General features: G+C 40.2%; 1 protein-coding gene across 1 annotated transcript in view; it reads right to left on the bottom strand.

The window, feature by feature from the left end:
• The window catches only part of LOC141111665 (vomeronasal type-2 receptor 26-like), a 29,970-nt gene continuing 10,378 nt past the window's right edge, over window positions 1–19,592 (bottom strand). The window contains exons 5-7 of the mRNA XM_073603814.1: window positions 10,611–10,840; window positions 2,725–2,848; window positions 1–908 (exon numbers count right to left, since the gene is read on the bottom strand). Of these exons, the coding sequence (XP_073459915.1) occupies window positions 1–908; window positions 2,725–2,848; window positions 10,611–10,840 (1,262 nt within the window). The remainder of the gene's footprint in view (window positions 909–2,724; window positions 2,849–10,610; window positions 10,841–19,592) is intronic.

Genomic DNA, 19,592 nt, shown 5'->3' with positions numbered 1-19,592 from the left:
TTACATATATCCTTTACTGTGCAGATAGCCTTTTGTATTCAGTTCCGGCCTACAGAGAATTCTAAAGCATTTTGTAATAAATATACAGTATAAGAGACCATTATTTGAAATCAGTATGGCGAATATCTCCACAGCCACCGTGTATTTCCCTTTGGTGCTCAGATAGGCCGGGATCATGGCAATCCAGACACTGCAGAACACCAGCATGCTGAAGGTGATGTATTTGGCTTCATTAAAACTGTCCGGTAATGTCCTGGCAAAAAAAGCTATAATACAACTAACAGCAGCCAGGATCCCCATATAACCCAGGACAGAGTAGAACCCGATAACTGACCCTTCATTACACTGAATGATGATCTTCTCCTGGTAGGAGTATGTGTCCAATTCCTGGTAGGGAGGAGAGATGGACAACCAACTAACACAGATTATAACCTGAACAGAAGAACAAGCTAAGACTATACAGGTGGGAAGTTTTACTCCGATCCATTTCCTCCACACGCTGTTGGGTTTGGTGGCTTTGAAGGCAATGCAAACCATAATTGTCTTGGCCAATACAGAAGATACGGCTATTGTAAAGAGAATTCCGAAAGAAATTTGGCGTAACAAGCAGGTTACATCCACAGGACGACCCAGGAATAGGAACACACAGAGGAAACCCAACATGATGGAGACCAGAAGGACAAAGCTGAGGCTCTTGTTATTGGCTTTCACAACTGGTGTGTCCTGGTGTAAAATAAAAATGGCGAGTACTAGAAGAGTCTTCCCAAAACACAACGGTGAGAAGGTTATAAAAACTAGTGAGATTTTGTCATCAGTGAAGGAAAGAAATTCTACTTCTTTGGCAATACAGCGAGTTTTGTTCTCATTTGGCCATTCATGATCGGGGCATTTCATGCAGTTTTCACTATCTGGAAAACAAAATTAAATCAGTGAACACTGTGATCACTTACAAGATATCTTGTTTGGTTTACTTGTATGGGTGTAATCAGATATTAATATTTGTCAAATATCTAATAAAAAAAACTCTAATTTCCAGGTTAGAGTTCAGCCTTTTACCTCTATTTACAGTACGTATTAAAATGTATTAAAATGTACCTGCAGCTTAAAACATGGTCTAGGCACCATTTCTTTCAACCAGCGTTCAGATTTCTTGTAAAAGTAATTAGGGTACTGTGAGGCCCCCCTCTGGTTACTCCCCCACACGGTGGTTCCTGGGTTCTCCCGTTCCTTTGGGGAGCCCAGGACCATGGTAAATAATCCTTCACTGATGAGATGGGGAAATATCCACTGTGATGAATGAACCCAGTAGTGACAAAGATTTTGTCTGGTTTCAGAACTGTCATTTCCCGGCTTTTACAGGCAGGGAAGCAGCTAACTGAGCAGGATCTGTGTTCAGCTGCTTTAAAGGGCACTGGAAGGTCCTTACATACATATGCAAACATGTGCATAGGATCAGCACGCATTTTCAAATGGTGATTGCACCATGTTATATTCTTAATATCTAAATTTTAATTGGCTTTATTAATAAGAATATGCATTTTCCATATTTGTGGGAATGATAGGACTTTGAACTAGTGATATCCAGATGACCATTCATTGACTGAAAATGCAGGTCAAGACCCTGTCAGAATTTGATGGATTTTGTAAATAATATATGTTTTGGTTGAAAATCTTCCTATGTAACCGATACTCTGTTTGATTTATGCGTTTATGTTTTAAGAGGTCTGATGTTTGGTCTGAACGTCTATCTCACATATATCTGGTTTCATGTTTAAAAGGTTTGGTTCAGTTAAAAACAGATGTTGCTCTTTGTTAGCCCCCGCTTTTCGAAAGGCGGAGAAAAAGGGAGTGTATGGGAGGGATTTGTGTTTGGGCGCAAATTTGAAAGACTGAGTTCATATAGACACAAGGGATCCAGTCTTCTGTCTCTGTTACATTTCCTGCCTCCAAGCCAGACACATCTACTCTTTACACACATCTCTTCCTCCCAAGACACAGGGCACTCTTGACACACACATCCTGCTTCCAAGACACAGCTCTCTTTACACACATCTTCCTCCCAAGACAAACAGCTTTCCAAGCTACCTATTCAAGCCAGGACACAAGAGGTTAATCGGCCATTTTTAATAGGCCATGACAAAAGGGAAGCACATGTCTAAAGACTTTCAGATCTTTGAAACAAATGAACTATATTTGAACATTTTTTGCATATATGAAACCACACTAATTCTGAATATGAATGTACTATTTTTGTAAGTATTTTCCAAGTTTATGTGTGTACAATAAAACACACGGTTTTGATTTAAGCTGACTCAAGCAGAAATAATTCCAAAATTCGTCTCACGAGAATCATCATTATTGAAGGCTTTTTATACAATATTAAGCCATTTATTTCACACCACACATGTGAGGTATTGCTGTAAGTTTTGCAGTAAGAACAAAAATTCTATGGCCCTAATTCATGAAACTGATAATCTATAAATACTTTTAAAGCAACACCTATGGACAATTTTGGGTACCATGGTTTGTAATAATTTCACAGGAGTGCACAGTTTTAAATTGTGATATGTTGGGTATCTGTTTACTCTATACCTCTACTATACTTTTAGAAAATATATAATACTTGAGGGTTCTAAGTATTTTTCTACACAAAATGCTAAAAAATGCCCCGGACAGCAGTTGGTCAAAAACAAAACACCCCCAGTAATACTTAAAAATCATTACCTGTAATATTTGATATTTCTCCATATGAACACGGGACACAGCTATGACAACAATATTGTATGGAGAAGCCGGGAACTTTCCGGTATCCTGGGGAACAACTTTCTGAGCACTGAGATTTTGGAACCTAACAGAAAGCAACATGTTGTATTATGTATGGAAGTTCACTAAATGTATTTACAAAACCAAGTTTTCTCATCTACGGTGGACACTTTACACATACAGTAATGTGGCCTCACCACTATCTTACTGTTTCAGATAATACCTCTTTTCCTATGGAGAACATTCATGGTGCTGAGATTGTGTGTACACCATCTGCTGACTGTGGACTTCAACAGCTCTTTTTTTTTTTTAGCTCCTCTAAAAAATGTTTTAATTGGTTACAGCAGCTCTACAACATTTTATTCTGATTAGCAGATCACTAAAATGTTTTTACATTTTTTTTTTGTTTAATGGCAGCTACAATTATACCTAAATAGATTTATTATCTGGAATATTTGACTTCAGTTAATCACTTTTCAAAATGATACTGATTTTAGCTTGTGGCAGCTTTTTCCTCCTATGGGTTTTCTTCTCCACAGAAATGTCCAAGTGGAGGTCACCATTCATAAAGGGAGTTCTCATATAGCTCACCATTGGGGCCTCCCTTGTGGTGATACCCAAAAAGTGGTGTTGTTAACTATTGTCTCTGTTCCTCCTGGTACCTTAATCTTCTCACCTGCACCATTTTCATGATATTTCTTATAGTCCTCATTCTTATTTTTATTTATATTTTTACTTTTAGGTTTATTTAGATGCTTATTCTTGCTACAGTGCTGATAAATAATAATTTGAATATGTTGCCATCAACCTGCAGAGTCAAAGTCAAAGTTTGGAAAAGGTTTCTGTTTGATCATTACTCAAGTAAGTATGAGTCAAGTTATGAGTTTGGTGTTGAGGAACTCAAGTGGCCTGCACAGAACTCCGATCTGCACATTATTTATTAGTTCACCGCATGGTTTTCAGAAAGCCCACAAGAGACAGAAGGGAGCTTAGGGAAGAGAAAATGTTATGTCTAACCTAGAGAGAAATGTGTCAGAAAAAACATTTTTCTTACTTTACCTTGGGTCAAGAAAAGTCCTCGCTGATAGTTCTGATAGTTGATAGTTAAGATTACGGCACATGAATGATGCACATTTTCAAGACTTCTTTCTGTAGCACCTTACAGAATCTCATATAGCCTTACCTTCCTATTTTTCCAGTTAATTAAAGTAGAATTAATTGCAAGTTTCCAATAACCAAACCTATCACTAAGGAAATTCCCAACAGATCTTGTAAACAAACTCCCATTAACAAAAACATGGTTCTGAATAGTAAACTGTTTAACAAGGTTTTTATTTCCTTTTTTTGTACCGGCTTTTGCAATTAATATTGTTTTTAAGCACCAGTTCAACTACAAAGTAAAAACGTTGCATATTATTTTACAAATCACTGTAACTGAACTACTACATTTAAGTTGATGTAAACCAAATTACTAAAATTATTGAATTATTGAATGATTTCAATTCATATTCAATGAACTAATGAATAATTCAATAATTTTTTAATCTGCAGCTTTCATGTAAATAATTCCTGGCGATCCTGCCATAAAGGTCCTTGTTTAGGTACTTCCTGTTATAGAGTGACAACCACTGTCCCTGTCTCCCAATTGGGCTGCTGCGTTATCATCTTGTCACATGAGATTCCACCAGTGACTAAAATTGGCTATTTCAGCACACATTACCCTGGCATGGTCCACTGTTTTCACCAGAAGTCAGGTAGGCTGAAATTTTGGGTAGGGTTCATGATGTGTAGTGGGGATGTGAAGAGATGGGTGCCACACACTTTTGAAAACTTTAGAGAGTTTATTAGGAGAAATAGACTCTTGAGAGAGATGGTTAGAGTCACAGGACACTAAAAAAAAAAAATGACATGAATTGTAGATTTAAAAACTGCTTTCAGTCACATAAAAAGGCCCTTCAAGCCAAGGCCAGAACTTTTTATGATAGGAAAAAGTGAATAGGAGACAAAGACCTTAAAAGTAATACAAGAAAAGAATATTTATGCAGGGCTGACAGCTGCAAGCAGTTGCAGCACTACACTTACTGGACCAGCCTCCAGACTTCCTGTAGTGTTCATTTCTCCAATCCAGAATCTGAATTCACTTCTCTTGGGCAACACCTTACACTGGGCAGTGCAAGCTTTAGACCCCAGGCTTGAGCCTACCTTCTGTCACGTACCTGGTGAAGCAGCCTGACATGACAAGGAAGGCCTCTCTTACACCTCCAACTTGGGGGCCCTGATAGAGCAGATAGGTAGCACAGGAGTATAGAGTGGCACAAGTGCCTATTGGTCTTGCCCTAGGGGAAGACCGTCAGTAGACCACAGCAAAGTAGGAGTTCCAGATGAACACCAGTGAGCAGGAGACAGGAACAGGCTGGCGCTTGACACAGCAGACAGGCACTGGTTGGTAGAGGACAGGAGGTGAGTGGCACCAATGGAATATCTACAGAGGTTTGCAGCAGGCAGTCTAGTCTTGATGGGGACAGAAGTGAAAAGTCAGACAAACTAGGTGATACACAGGCAGACAGATCAGTTGTAGATGCATAGGCATGAGCAATGTCAGGATGAAGGCCGAGTTGGTAACAGACTGTTGTATATGTTGTAATATGTTCACCAATTTATGTGGGACATTGTTGTGTGTATGTACACATGCAGTCAATGTTGACCAGGCCAGAATTCAATTGACAATGGTTGATTTGTCCAACTGGATTTTAACATAGTAAGGGGACAGCTGAAGACCCTTTGATGTGTTAATCTTATGCAAGTCTATTTACATATTACAACATATACAACACAGACTAGTGGAGCAGCAGCAAGGAGAACAGGTAGATCCATGGTCAGAGGCAAGCCAGGGTCATAGTGGGCAGAAATCAGGAGCAGTCAAGACAGGCCAGGTCTGTAACAGTAGTCAGATGCAAAGCAACAGGTAGCAAGTATGTATGGGAACGCTGTAGACAAGACAGCACTGAAGCCTAGCACAGGCTCCGTTTAAATAGACCGCTTGATGCCAATGGAACCAACAAATGTGCATGCATGAGCAACATATGTGCCCGTGCACAGGAATGTGCACAATTTCTGTGTGCATGTAAAAGAAAATGAATTAACCTGTGCCCATGCACAGGTCACTGTCTAGATGAGCCATCCTGTCTGCTGGTATATCCTTCCTGACACCTTTCTTCAAGCACAGAAGCAGGCCTGGGAGGTCAGATACAACGACACACCCTCCCCAGGCAGAGCCAGGGAGGTAAGAGAGCTTCAAAAAAGGTTCCCCCAAATATTTATAACTTTGTCCAGCATACATCACTAACAATAAACCTCTAAGGGATTAGCCAGGGAGATATAAATATTGGATCCTCTTACACTATTCCCAGGGACAATACCCAACAGCAGACAGAAGCAAACAATAACCAGAGCTTAGGGGAGAATGAACAGGAAGCAGAACTATCAATTCAGCTCAGGCTAGCTACAACCTGACAGAACAAAATTTAAAGTGACATTCAATTATGCCTATTTTCTCCAAAAATAATTCATACTCATCCTCTACTTAAATTGATAGTGTCTTCTTTTAAAAAAATAAAAATAAACATGGTATATTTACCTGCTCTGTGCAGTAGTTTTAGAACAGCCCCGATCCTCCTCTTCTCAGATCCCTTGCCGGTGCTCCTGGCCCCTCCCTCCTGCCAAGTGCCCCCACAGCAGGCAACTTGCAATGGGGGCACCCAAGCAGGCTCGCTTCCAAGCTTTGGCTCTGCATGTCCATTCACACAATGAGTCATGGCTCAGCCCCACCACCTCTCTCTCCTGATTGGCTCAGTGGCTGTGATTGACAGCAGCGAGAGCCAATGGCTCCTGCTGCTGTCTCAGTAAATGAGGAGGCAGAGTCCCCAGAGAGACGAGGCACTTGTGCACATCGCTGTATTGAGATGGGGCACAGGTAAGTATTGGGGGGGCTGCACAGAGAAGGTTTTCTACTGTCATGCATAGAATGCATGAAGGTAAAAAACCTTGAGCCTTTACAACCACTTTAATGGCCCTGTTATCTAATGTTTTCATGAAATAATTTCTCGTTGTGTTTATCTACCTCTGTATCATCCTCTGTGAGCACCTGAACCTCTCCCCCTTTTTTTTCAATTTGTTTCGAACAAGTAGTGTACGCTAGTTGTAGTTTTGTACACTGATTTATGCAGATAAAAAATCCCATAGTCTATAGTCCATCTTGAGAGTGAGCAAGCATGAGTGACTACATTGTACTATACAGTGGGACCATGGAGAAGTAATGTAGCAACCCTCTACCAGTAAGTCTGATCACATCAGTAAAAAAAGGAATTTGGAGATCTGGAGGAGGCTGAGAGCAATAGAAGGGAAAGTTGCTTAGGGCAGGGAGGCTAAACAAGTATAAAAACACGATATTTGTTTATGATACACAGTGTTTGATCAAAGTAAATGCCATTTAACATCTACTTGAAGATACTAACTAACCAGCCTTCTAAACCAGCACCATTCATTTTTTCTGATATGTAAATATATTGTATATCTAGACAAGCAGCAGTAAGAGAGAATCAAAACATAAAATAGGGCAGTGCTACCCAAAATATAAGTCCAAAACAAAATATAAGACTAAAATGAAAAAATTATTGTACAGTAGTGCCATGCACCAGAATCTTCTGTGATCATATAGGTAATTACCCTCCTTCGCAAATAATAACATACACATCACCCAGTGTTTTGTGGGTCCGCTCACCTCTGTATTGGACCTGTATAAGAGATTAAAAAAGCTTAATCCACCTAAGCTTTCTTAAAGAGGAACTCCGGATGACCTCCCCATTTTTTTTTTGCCCCACTTACCTGATAGTGGTATCTGAACATTTTAAAATGGATCCAGCATTGACCCACTGAGATAATCTCATGCCCAGCCACAGCTCCGTCCCGTGCTTTCATGTTATCTCAGACGTCATCGAGAGATCCGCTGCCTCTTCCGGGTTCAGCAGGCAGGCCTCTCGATGACACGCTGATAGGCCCTCCTCCTGTTCTTGCACTAAAGGGACATACATGTGACATACATATCCCGGGAGGCACATTGAGCAGTGTGTGCATCATTCGCCTAAGGTGAGTGACGTGCATGGGGAGGCATTGAGGATTTGAAAGAAAAAGACGTAAACAAAAGGAAAATAAATGCCCTATTCCTGCAGAGGAAGGGAGGAGGGGTGGAGAGTAGGGATAGGCTTTACATTGGCCGAACAGCGAACAATTTGGGGTGTTCGCGGCAAATTCGAAAGCCGCGGAACACCATTTAAAAGTTTATGGGAGAAATCAAAAGTACTAATTTTAAAGGCTTATATGCATGATATTGTCATAAAAAGTGTTTGGGGACCTGGGTCCTGCCCCAGGGGACATGTATCAATGCAAACAGAAGTTTTAAAAATGGCCATTTTTTCGGGAGCAGTGATTTTATTAATGTTTAAAGTGAAACAATAAAAGTGTAATATTCCTTTAAATTTCGTACCTGGGGGTGTCTATAGTATTCCTGTAAAGGGACGCATGTTTCCCGTGTTTAGAACAGTCTGACAGCAAAATGACATTTCAAAGGAAAAAAAGTAATTTAAAACTACTCGCAGCTATAATGAATTGTCGATCCGTAATACACATAAAAGTTCATTGATAAAAACAGCATGGGATTTCCCCACAGGGGAACCCTGAACCAAAAGTTTTTTAAAAATGCGTGGGGCCCCCCTAAATTCTATACCAGGCCCTTCCATTCTGGTATGGATATTAAGGGGAACCCCGTGCCAAAATTTAAAAAAAAAATGAAGTGGGGGTCCCCCTAAATTCCATACCAGGCCCTTCAGGTCTGGTATGGATATTAAGGGGCACCCCTGCACCAAAATTAAACAAAAATGGCTTCCCCCAAAAATCAATACCAGACCCTTATCCGAGCATGCAACCTGGCAGGCCGCAGGAAAAGAGGGGGATGAAAGAGTGCCCCCCTCCTGAACCGTACCAGGCCACATGCCCTCAAAATCAGCCCCAGTGGGAGTCTTCCGCCGTGTGACGCTTCGGTTCTTCTGACATTTCTTATATAACGGAGGGCTGGGCCACCCGGTAACCCCACCCTCCTCTGATGCATGGGGACTTCCCTGTGGCTTTCCCCATGTTGTGAGAGGGGGCGGGTCACCCGTTTACATTACCGGGTGGCCTCGTCCGTCGTTATATAAGAAATGTCAGAAGAACCGAAGCGTCACACGGCGGAAGACTCCCACTGAGGCGGATCGTGCAGGCGGAGCGGAGAAGTAGCCTGGAGGAAGATGCGGGACGAGAAGAGCGGAGGAAGAAGAAGATGGAGAAGAAGATGAAGAAGAAGATGGAGGAAGAAGAAGAACACAGAAGGAACACCAGAAGAAATAAGATGGAAGAAGAAGCGTAAAGAAGAAGAAATTAATAAAGGACTCTTGTGTTTAACATTTTGACACTTTTTTTGTGAAATGGTAGGGGTACATTTGTACCCCATTACCAATTTACACGGGGGGATGGGATCTGGGGGTCCCCTTGTTAAAGGGGGCTTCCAGATTCAGATAAGCCCCCCGCCTGCAGACCTCCACAACCACCGGGCAAGGGTTGTGGGGATGAGGCCCTTCTCCCCATCAACATGGGGACAAGGTGCTTTGGGGGCTACCTCAAAGCACCCTCCCAATGTTGAGGGCATGTGGCCTGGTATGGTTCAGGAGGGGGGCCTCTCTCTTTTCCCGCCTCTTTTCCTGCAGCCTGCCAGGTTGAGTGCTCGGATAAGGGTCTGGTATGGATTTTTGGGGGACCCACGCCATTTTTTAAAAAAATCTTGGCGCTGGGGTTCCCCTTAAAATCCATACCAGACCTGAAGGGTCTGGTATAGATTTTGAGGGGGACCCCCACGCCATTTTTTTTTAATTTTGGCGCGGGGTTCCCTTTAATATCCATACCAGACTTGAAGGGCCTGGTATGGAATTTAGGGGGACCTCACACATTTTTTTTTAATATTTTGGTTCGGGGTTCCCCTGTGGGGAAATCCCATGCCGTTTTTACCAATGAGCTTCTATGTGTATTGTCCGACTGACAATTCATTATAGCTGCGAGTAGTTTTAAATGATTTTTTCTCCTTTGATATGTCATTTTGCTGTCAGACTGTTCTAAACACGGGAAACATGTGCCCTTTATAGACATACTATAGACACCCCCGAGGTAAGAAATTTAAAGGAATATTACACTTTTATTGTTTCACTTTAAGCATTATTAAAATCACTGCTCCCGAAAAAAATGGCCATTTTTAAAACTTCTTTTTGCATTGATACATGTCCCCTGGGGCAGGACCCATGTCCCCAAACACTTTTTTTGACAATAATTTGCATATAAGCCTTTAAAATGAGCACTTTTGATTATTCATGTTCGCGTCCCATAGACTTTAACGGTGTTCGCGTGTTCGAACACATTTTTTGCCTGTTCGCATGTTCTGGATGCGAACCGAACCGGGGGGTGTTCAGCTCATCCCTAGTGGAGAAGTAGGATCGTCATCGGGAGGGTGAAGGTCCACTTCAAGTAAATAGCAGCACTTCCTGTTGCAGGATGACAATACTAAGCTGATGCTTTGAAAATTGCAGCAGCATTGTCAACCTGTTGTGCTCACTTTTTTAGTTGGCCATTGGTTATCTGCTACACCTAATATTACAAACAGTAAACTTAAAGTTTGTCACCTATCATAAATCATGACTCATTGACAAAAATGCCCCAAAGGATTCTAATAAAAGCCTAATCTATTTTTTGGCCACATTTGTGCTCACCTTGTGTCTATATTTCTCTTTATTATCTGCCTGACCTTTAAGACAAGAATAATTTTGGGATGAGTGCAGAACTTGCAGAGCATTGACCATGGATTCCACCGCGTGATACACAGGATCTGAAGTTCTGTTAGATGAATAATCTCCGAAGTCAGGTAAATGTTCCTGCCCCGTGCAATTGTGAAGAGAAATACAATAAAGTTTTTCAAAGAAAATATCTTTTCCTTTATTTCCTGACAAGCAGAAAAGTGTTGTCATCCACAGATTTTCAAGTAACTTGTCTTCTGGATAAATCATTGGATGGAAACTATCAACAAAATTTTTGAAATTCTTATCAGCTTTGGACCAAAAGTTCAAGGATAAGCTACAATTTAAAATATCTGGAAACTTTTCTATAAGAGCAATATGTGAGGCCCAACTGGGAGTAAGGATCAATGTTACGTTCCTGAGTAATCTTCTCAGTGAGGATTCAAATATTAGATCATGATACGTTCCACAGAGTATAATCACAGTTACAGATAATTTCTCAATGGTGCTGCACAAAGCTTCAAAAACACTCTTTTCAGGCATTAATACTTTGATACCAGATCTTACTATAAAGGCCACACAAATTTGAAGACTTGACAAGATTCTTAATAACTGAAACGATGCTCTTTCCCCACTTTCATCCTCAGATGATATTATTCCAACCCAAGTCCAGCCAAAATGTCTGATAAGTTCTGATATATAACGATAAATCTTGAAGTCATCCTGGACTGTACGATAAAAAGAGGGAAAAACAGCTCTGTCGAAGAAAGAGTCATCAACTGCCCCATAACTGATCTAAAAAAACAGGGATAAGCATTGCAACACTGAGGCTATAAAGGTAGGAGATATGGCTGAGCTTTGAAGGACTTTCTAAAATGAGATTTTAAGGTTCTTTGTATTACTGTAGATGGTAAATGTGACATTTACTGCACATTCTCCATACATTCACACATAAATTCTTTGCTGCGTTAATTAAAGAATGCTATATAAAGAATAACCTGCACTTTTAATGGGTTAGACAACAGTTACCCTCATTCACTAAACAGTCACAAAAAAATATTTGTTTTCCTGCAGATCCACCAGGCTTGAAATGTCCCCCTTGATGGCCACCAGCAGACACTTTGCTCAGTTCTTTCTGTTACTGACAGCTGGAGTAAGACTAGTGATTGGTATCCAATTTTGACATAGTGATCACATGCAGGCTTCACTGACAAAACAAAGCCCTCATCCTGCAATTAACCATTGCCAATTTCAGATCAACTGTTCTTTAAAGGTAAAAGTCCATTTACCCGTAGGACGTGTTTACCGTGCAAGGTGATGGGAATAGTCTTAGGAAATATATCAGTTTGAATGTAATAGTATGGGGGAAGAAGCGAGAATATAACATTCATATCTTGTGACACCTGTTATGTCACCTACATACTGGAATGCCCATGTGGCCATCAGTACAATGGCCACACACTAATAAAATTGGTGATTAGGGTTAGAGAATGCATTAAAATGTACATAAGGGTTATGAGAAATATAACCCCTTCCCGCCGACCATACGCAGATATGCATACTCGGCTTTCGGGGGTTATACCGGATGATGCCTGCAGCTGCAGGCATCATCCCGGTACTGTTGTTTACAGCGGGCGATCGGCTACCCGTGTATAACAACCGATGCGGCTAAAAGCCTCTCAGTTGTTATACCGGAGGAGCGGGAGGGGACATCCCCCCTCCCGCCGCCTCCCGCCCGCCGCTGCACGGGAGGCCCGGTGTCCAATCGGGTACCTTCGGCGGCTGGGGGCGGGCTGGAATGAAGCTGTGAGCGGCTTCGTTCCAGCCTTCTCATTGTAAATGCGGAAGCGACGTCATGACGTCACTTCCCGTTTACTCGGCTGCCAATGGCGCCGAATTTAAAAAAGTACACAGTATTCAGAATCACCATTTTTGGCGATCTGAATACTTTGAAGTGTAAAGGAGGGATGGGGGGTCTTTTAGACCCCCCATCCCTCCATAAAGAGTACCTGTCACCACCTATTACTGTCACAAGGGATGTTTACATTCCTTGTGACAGCAATAAAAGTAAAAAAAAAAAAAAAAAAAATTTTAAAACACAATTTATAAAGTAATAAAATAAATAAAATAAAAAAAAAAAAAAAAAATTTTAAAGTGCCCCTGACCCCGCGAGCTCGCGCAGCGAAGAACGATGCATGTAAACGATGTTCAAACCACACATGTGAGGTATCGCCACGATCGTCAGAGCGAGAGCAATAATTCTAGCCCTAGACCTCCTCTGTAACTCAAACCTGGTAACCGTAAAAAAATTTTAAAGCGTCGCCTATGGAAATTCATAGGTACCGTAGTTTGTCGCCATTCCACGAGTGCGTGCAATTATAAAGGGTGACATGTTTGGTATCTATTTACTCGGCGTAACATCATCTTTCACATTATACAAAAAAATTGGGGTAATTTTACAGTTTGGATTTTTTAAAATTCATGAAAGTGTCCCTTTTCCAAAAATTTGCGTTTAAAACACCGCTGCACAAATACCATGTGATAAAAAATATTGCAACAATTGCCATTTTATTCTCTAGATTCTCTGCTAAAAAAATATATATAATGTTTGGGGGTTCTAAGTAATTTTCTAGCAAAAAATACGGATTTTAACTTGTAAACACCAAATTTCAAAAATAGACTTAGTCATGAAAGGGATAAATATGGAACAAATCCCACAGGACTAACATTTCATGGTATTGATAGAATTTTCAACCACTGGAGAGGATCTACTATTAAAAAATTAAATACAGTGGGGACGGAAAGTATTCAGACCCCCATACATTTTTCACTCTTTGTTATATTGCAGCCATTTGCTAAAATCATTTACGTTCATTTTTTTCCTCATTAATGTACAGACAGCACTCCATATTGACAGAAAAAACACAGAATTGTTGACATTTTTGCAGATTTATTAAAAAAGAAAAACTGAAATATCACATGGTCCTAAGTATTCAGACCCTTTGCTCAGTATTTAGTAGAAGCACCCTTTTGATCTAATACAGCCATGAGTCTTTTTGGGAAAGATGCAACAAGTTTTTCACACCTGGATTTGGGGATCCTCTGCCATTCCTCCATGCAGATCCTCTCCAGTTCTGTCAGGTTGGATGGTAAACATTGGTGGAGCCAGTCACATAGTTGTTGTAAAGCCACTCCTTCGTTATTTTAGCTGTGTGCTTAGGGTCATTGTCTTGTTGGAAGGTAAACCTTCGGCCCAGTCTGAGGTCCTGAGCACTCTGGAGAAGATTTTCGTCCAGGATATCCCTGTACTTGGCCGCATTCATCTTTCCCTCGATTGCAACCAGTCGTCCTGTCCCTGCAGCTGAAAAACACCCCCACAGCATGATGCTGCCACCACCATGCTTCACTGTTGGGACTGTATTGGACAGGTGATGAGCAGTGCCTGGTTTTCTCCACACATACCGCTTAGAATTAAGGCCAAAAAGTTCTATCTCGGTCTCATCAGACCAGAGAATCTTATTTCTCACCATCTTGGAACCCTTCAGGTGTTTTTTTTAGCAAACTCCATGCGGGCTTTCATGTGTCTTGCACTGAGGAGTGGCTTTCTTCGGGCCACTCTGCCATAAAGCCCCGACTGGTGGAGGGCTGCAGTGATGGTTGACTTTCTACAACTTTCTCCCATCTCCTGACTGCATCTCTGGAGCTCAGCCACAGTGATCTTTGAGTTTTTCTTTACCTCTCTCACCAAGGCTCTTCTCCCCCGATAGCTCATTTTGGCCAGACAGCCAGCTCTAGGAAGGGTTCTGGTCGTCCGAAACATCTTCCATTTAAGGATTATGGAGGCCACTATCCTCTTAGGAACCTTAAGTGCAACAGAACTTTTTTTATAACCTTGGCCAGATCTGTGTCTTGCCACAATTCTGTCTCTGAGCTCTTCAGCCAGTTCCTTTGACCTCATGATTCTCATTTGCTCTGACATGCACTGTGAGCTGTAAGGTCTTATATAGACAGGTGTGTGGCTTTCCTAATCAAGTCCAATCAGTATAATAAAACACAGCTGGACTCAAATGAAGGTGTAGACCATCTCAAGGATGATCAAAAGAAATGGACAGCACCTGAGTTAAATATATGAGTGTCACAGCAAATGGTCTGAATACTTAGGACCATGTGATATTTCAGTTTTTCTTTTTTAATAAATCTGCAAACATGTCAACAATTCTGTGTTTTTCTGTGAATATGGGGTGCTGTGTGTACATTAATGAGGAAACAAATGAACTTAAATGTTTTTAGCAAAGGGCTGCAATATAACAAAGAGTGAAAAATTTAAGGGGGTCTGAATACTTTCCGTCCCCACTGTATGAATGAATGAAAATAGATTTTCTGATAAATATCTTGCATCCTAGTGGTTTAAACATGAGCTGTTTTATTTCAGATTATTAAATATTAGGGTTAATTGTGTAGGTACATTTGACCTATTCTACTTAAAGGGGTTCATTGGTGCAGCTGTAGAATACAAAGTATTCTATGAATATGAATTTTATATATTACTATATATATTTTAAAATGCTTTATATGGTTTACTGCTTTTATGATGTTTTAAAGGTGATTACAAAAATAACTGTCTCATTTGGAATATATGTCTAAATAAGTGCTGAGATTGAACTGAATAATAAACTCAATAACCACACAACATTTCATCAATATGGAAAAGAAAAAACTGAAAAATATAAAAGGGATACATTAATGCAACCACCAAAAATGGGGGCTGCATATACACTTTATTATCATAAGTATTGGGACAGAAACTGATGTTATACGGTGGCAGGTTGGCTCCACTACGCAAATCATCGTAGCTGTACAGTGGGCACCCGTGATCGCTCCTGAGAGAGACAGAATGGATACCTTTATAGGGGGGAGGGGGGAAGGGGGGTGGGGGGTTCCTCCCCCCTTTTTTGGGGGGGATCGGGAGCAAAGGGTGCAGTATGTCTATTTCTTCACTTAAAAAATTGATTATGAAATCTTAGCAATATGGCCATTCAAGATGTGATGTTAAAGAATAGATCCATTTCTCTTTGTTTTGTACTTGTATATGTGCATGTATTTTTTTTTTTCTGAATGTTTTGTATTTATGTATTTGGAATGATAAGGAAGATTTTGTATGTACTATAACATTTATTAAAAACAATTGAAACAGAATGGAGGTCTGCCAATTAAAACAAGACAGATCTCTGTTCTGTCAGGGGAGTAGAGAATGATCATCTGATCCTAGTAATTAGGAACAGCGATCGGTCTCCTCCCCCAGTCAGTCCCATCCCCCCACAGTTAGAACACACACTGTAGGAACACATTTAGCACCTTGATCGCCCCCTAGTGTTAACCCCTTCCCTGCCAGTGACATTTATACATTTATCAGTGGCTATTTTTAGCTCTGATCGCTGCATAAATGTCAATGATCCCCAAAAAGTGTCAAAGGTGTCCAATCTGTCCACCGCAATGTGGCAGTCCTTCTAAAAATCGCAGATCACTGGCAAAAAAAAAAATGCCATAAATATTTCCCCTATTTTGTAGATGCTATAACTTTTGCACAATCCAATCAATATACACTTATTGCAATTTTTTACCAAAAAAAGTAGAAGTACACATATTGGGCAGCACAGTGGTGTAGTGGATAGCACTTTCACCTAGCAGAAAAAAGGGTCACTGGTTCAAATCCCAACCAGTTTGCTTGAAGTTTGCATGTTCTCTCTGTGCCTTTTTTTTTAATATTTATTATAGCAGAAGGTCAGCATACCAAGACATTTTGGACAATGTCATGCTCCCAACTTTGTGGGAACAGTTTGGGGATGGCTCTTTCCTATTTCAACATGACTTCGCACCAGTGCACTAAGCAAGGTCCATAAAGTCATGGATGAGCGAGTTTGGGGTGGAGGAACTTGACTGGCCTGCACAGAGTCCTGACCTTAACCTGATAGAATAACTTTGGGATTAATTAGAGTGAGAGACTGCGATCCAGGCATTCTCGTCCAACATCAGTGCCTGATGCGCTTCTGGAAGAATGGTCAAACATTCCCATAGACACACTCCTAAACCTTGTGGACAGTTTTCCCAGATGAGTTGAAGCTGTTATAGCTGCAAAGGGTGAGCCAACTCAATATTGAACCCTACAGACTAAGACTGGGATGCCATTAAAGTTCATGTGCAAGTAAAAATAGGTGTCCCAATACTTTTGACATTATAGTGTATAATATGATAAAAACATTTTAGTGCTATATGTATAAAATAATGAACTAATTAAACCAATAAAAATGTGTAATAAAAATTTGAACAAAATAACCAGTGCAAAATAACATATGAGTGAAAACGTCTGTGCAATGTCTGTGAAAAGTCCAAAATATCCAAATCTTTGTGAAATAGTGCACTTCAAGTGATTGACCTTCACCATCCCCTTAAGGGTAAATACTTACCTTGATTTTTGGCCCTCATTACAAATTTCAAACATGTATCTTTCTTTAAAGTGGATGTAAACCCAATTTTTTTTTTTTTTTTGGTGTCATAATGTGGAGTATAAGATTTCCTATCATTTGAGCCCAGTCTTGCCACAAAGAGTTAATCCATCTCTGAGCAATCCTCTTTTATTGTTCAGTGAGATAAATCTTGACAAACTGAGAAAAACTTTGTCAAATCCTCCCCCTTGCTGTGAGTGACAGGTGATTTACATATCTCGTGCACTAGCCTAAGACATGCATTATTTTTTAATTTCCCCCCCCCCACTCCTTTCTTCAGCAGCTCTGCAAGGATTGGCTGTTCCACACCTCAGCATGATTTGGCATGCTGAAGTCATGTGGTTACTTTCCTGTCTTTTCACTGGATGTTAGAGATCATAGCAGAAGATCAGTTAGAAATACACAGGAGAAAATGCATATTGACAAGGGGAGTGTAGAGGTGGGCGGGGAGTCTACTGACATCATGACTCCACCCACCGAGCTCCAGACAACAGACCCACCCACAGAATCTGCAGTTTTTCGGCTCTCATAACAGACAGAGGGGAGACATTTGACAGGTAAAGATACATGCAGGAGGCATGTATATCCTTATAGATAACCCCTATGGCAGTAGTTTAGAAAGGATGACATTGGGTTTACATCCACTTTAAACCAGGATAAAACAAGGTACTTTGACAATGAAATCAGTAATAGTAACCCTCCAGTATGCTTCAACCTGCATGAATCACCAGTATGAATCAATTTCATTCACAAGGCTCAGCTCCAATTATTATCCAGCAGACTTAACCATCCGGGAGAAAATCCCAGCAATCAGGCTCAAAGAAGCAGAGGAAGAAACATAGTGCTCACCGCTTAAAACATTTTATTGGTGGAAGTCAATCACTTGAAGTTCACAATTTCACAAAGAAAATAATTTGTATTGGCATCTAGGTTGGGATGGCAACTGGCTACAAGAGAGATGCTCTTTGAATAAGAATTGGACATCAAAAAATAAGATTTGTAGGTTGATAAGGAAGATGTTTTGGCAATGATGGAGTTATTAGAAGGGTTTTAGGGACAGTAATGTTTCTGTTGGTTGACTGCTCCTGACAAAGCCAAGTAGTGATAAAAATGTGTGAAGCGGAGCTACTCATGGTGAGGTTATCATTGACTGAGGAGGGAGGTATACACCACCAGTGCTAATTTTGACGACTAAAACGACTAAAACATTTTAGTCAACTAAATGAATACTATTTTAGTCGACAAAATATGACTAAAATTAAAACAACTGAGATGACTAAAATACGACTAAAACTAAAATGCCATTTTAGTCAAAAGACTAAGACTAAAACTAAATTGAAATTTGACTTCAAAATTAACACTGGTCTGTAGTGAATGTTCATACCTCAATACCATATATAATAACATATTAGATTTTTCACCCCAGCAGTATATAATAAGTTTGCAAATTGTAGAGAAATGTTAACTAATGCATTACAATTTAATTACACCCATTAGATTTTAGATGACTAAAATGTACTGGAGATTTAGTCGACTAAATACGACTAAACTAAAACAATTACAGAAAACTAAAATGGGGCTAAAACTAAAATGTAATTTTAGTCCTAAGACTTAAGATGCATACACACGATCGGATTTTCCGATAGGAAATGTGTGATGACAGGCTGTTGGCGGAAAATCCGATCGTGTGTACGCTCCATCGGACAATTGTTGTCGGATTCTCCGCTGACAAATGTTGGATGGCGGGTTTTAAAATTTTCCACGGACAAATGTCTGTTGTCGGATTTTATGAGCGCGTGTACACAAGTCCGTCAAACAAAAGGCCAAAGTACAAACACGCATGCTCGGAAGCAAGGACGAGCCGGAAGCGGTCAGTCTTGTAAACTAGCGATCGTAATGGAGAATTAACATTCGTGACGCGCCAAATTATGAAATCTCGAAATGCAGCGCACAATTCTCTTCTTCTCTTTAATGGGATAATAATGAAGCTGGTGATACTGATGGAGTTTATTGCAAACAAATGTTCAAAGGCTTTTTTTTTTCTAGTGATGTCAAAATAATATTATTATGCTTTTTTTTTCTTCTTTTTTTTGGGGGCAAGTTACCACAACACCATTATCCTGTAGTTTTTAAGATCAAAGATACAACTATGTTGGTGTCTCTTGTCAATTTTATATTGTATTTTTTTAAATGTAACTGCCTACCCCAAACTGTCATTTAAAGTAAAACACATAGCCAACTATTATTCTCCACAATTATTTTTATTGTGCATTAAAAAAAAGAAAACAAATAAAATTAGACATGCTATCTGCCAATAGAACTTAACCAAAAAGTGCATTCTATGCATCCAAAAATATAGAAAATATAACAAATCAAATCATTATTATTCAACCAAAAATAAAATAAAAGTCTCATGCGTGTATCCTGCTTCTTAATTTAGGGAGTCAACAATGCA

Source organism: Aquarana catesbeiana, linkage group LG11 (assembly GCF_042186555.1).
Source record: "Aquarana catesbeiana isolate 2022-GZ linkage group LG11, ASM4218655v1, whole genome shotgun sequence".
In the NCBI taxonomy this organism is placed as follows: domain Eukaryota; kingdom Metazoa; phylum Chordata; class Amphibia; order Anura; family Ranidae; genus Aquarana; species Aquarana catesbeiana.
This window is presented reverse-complemented; position numbering and strand designations above follow the sequence as displayed.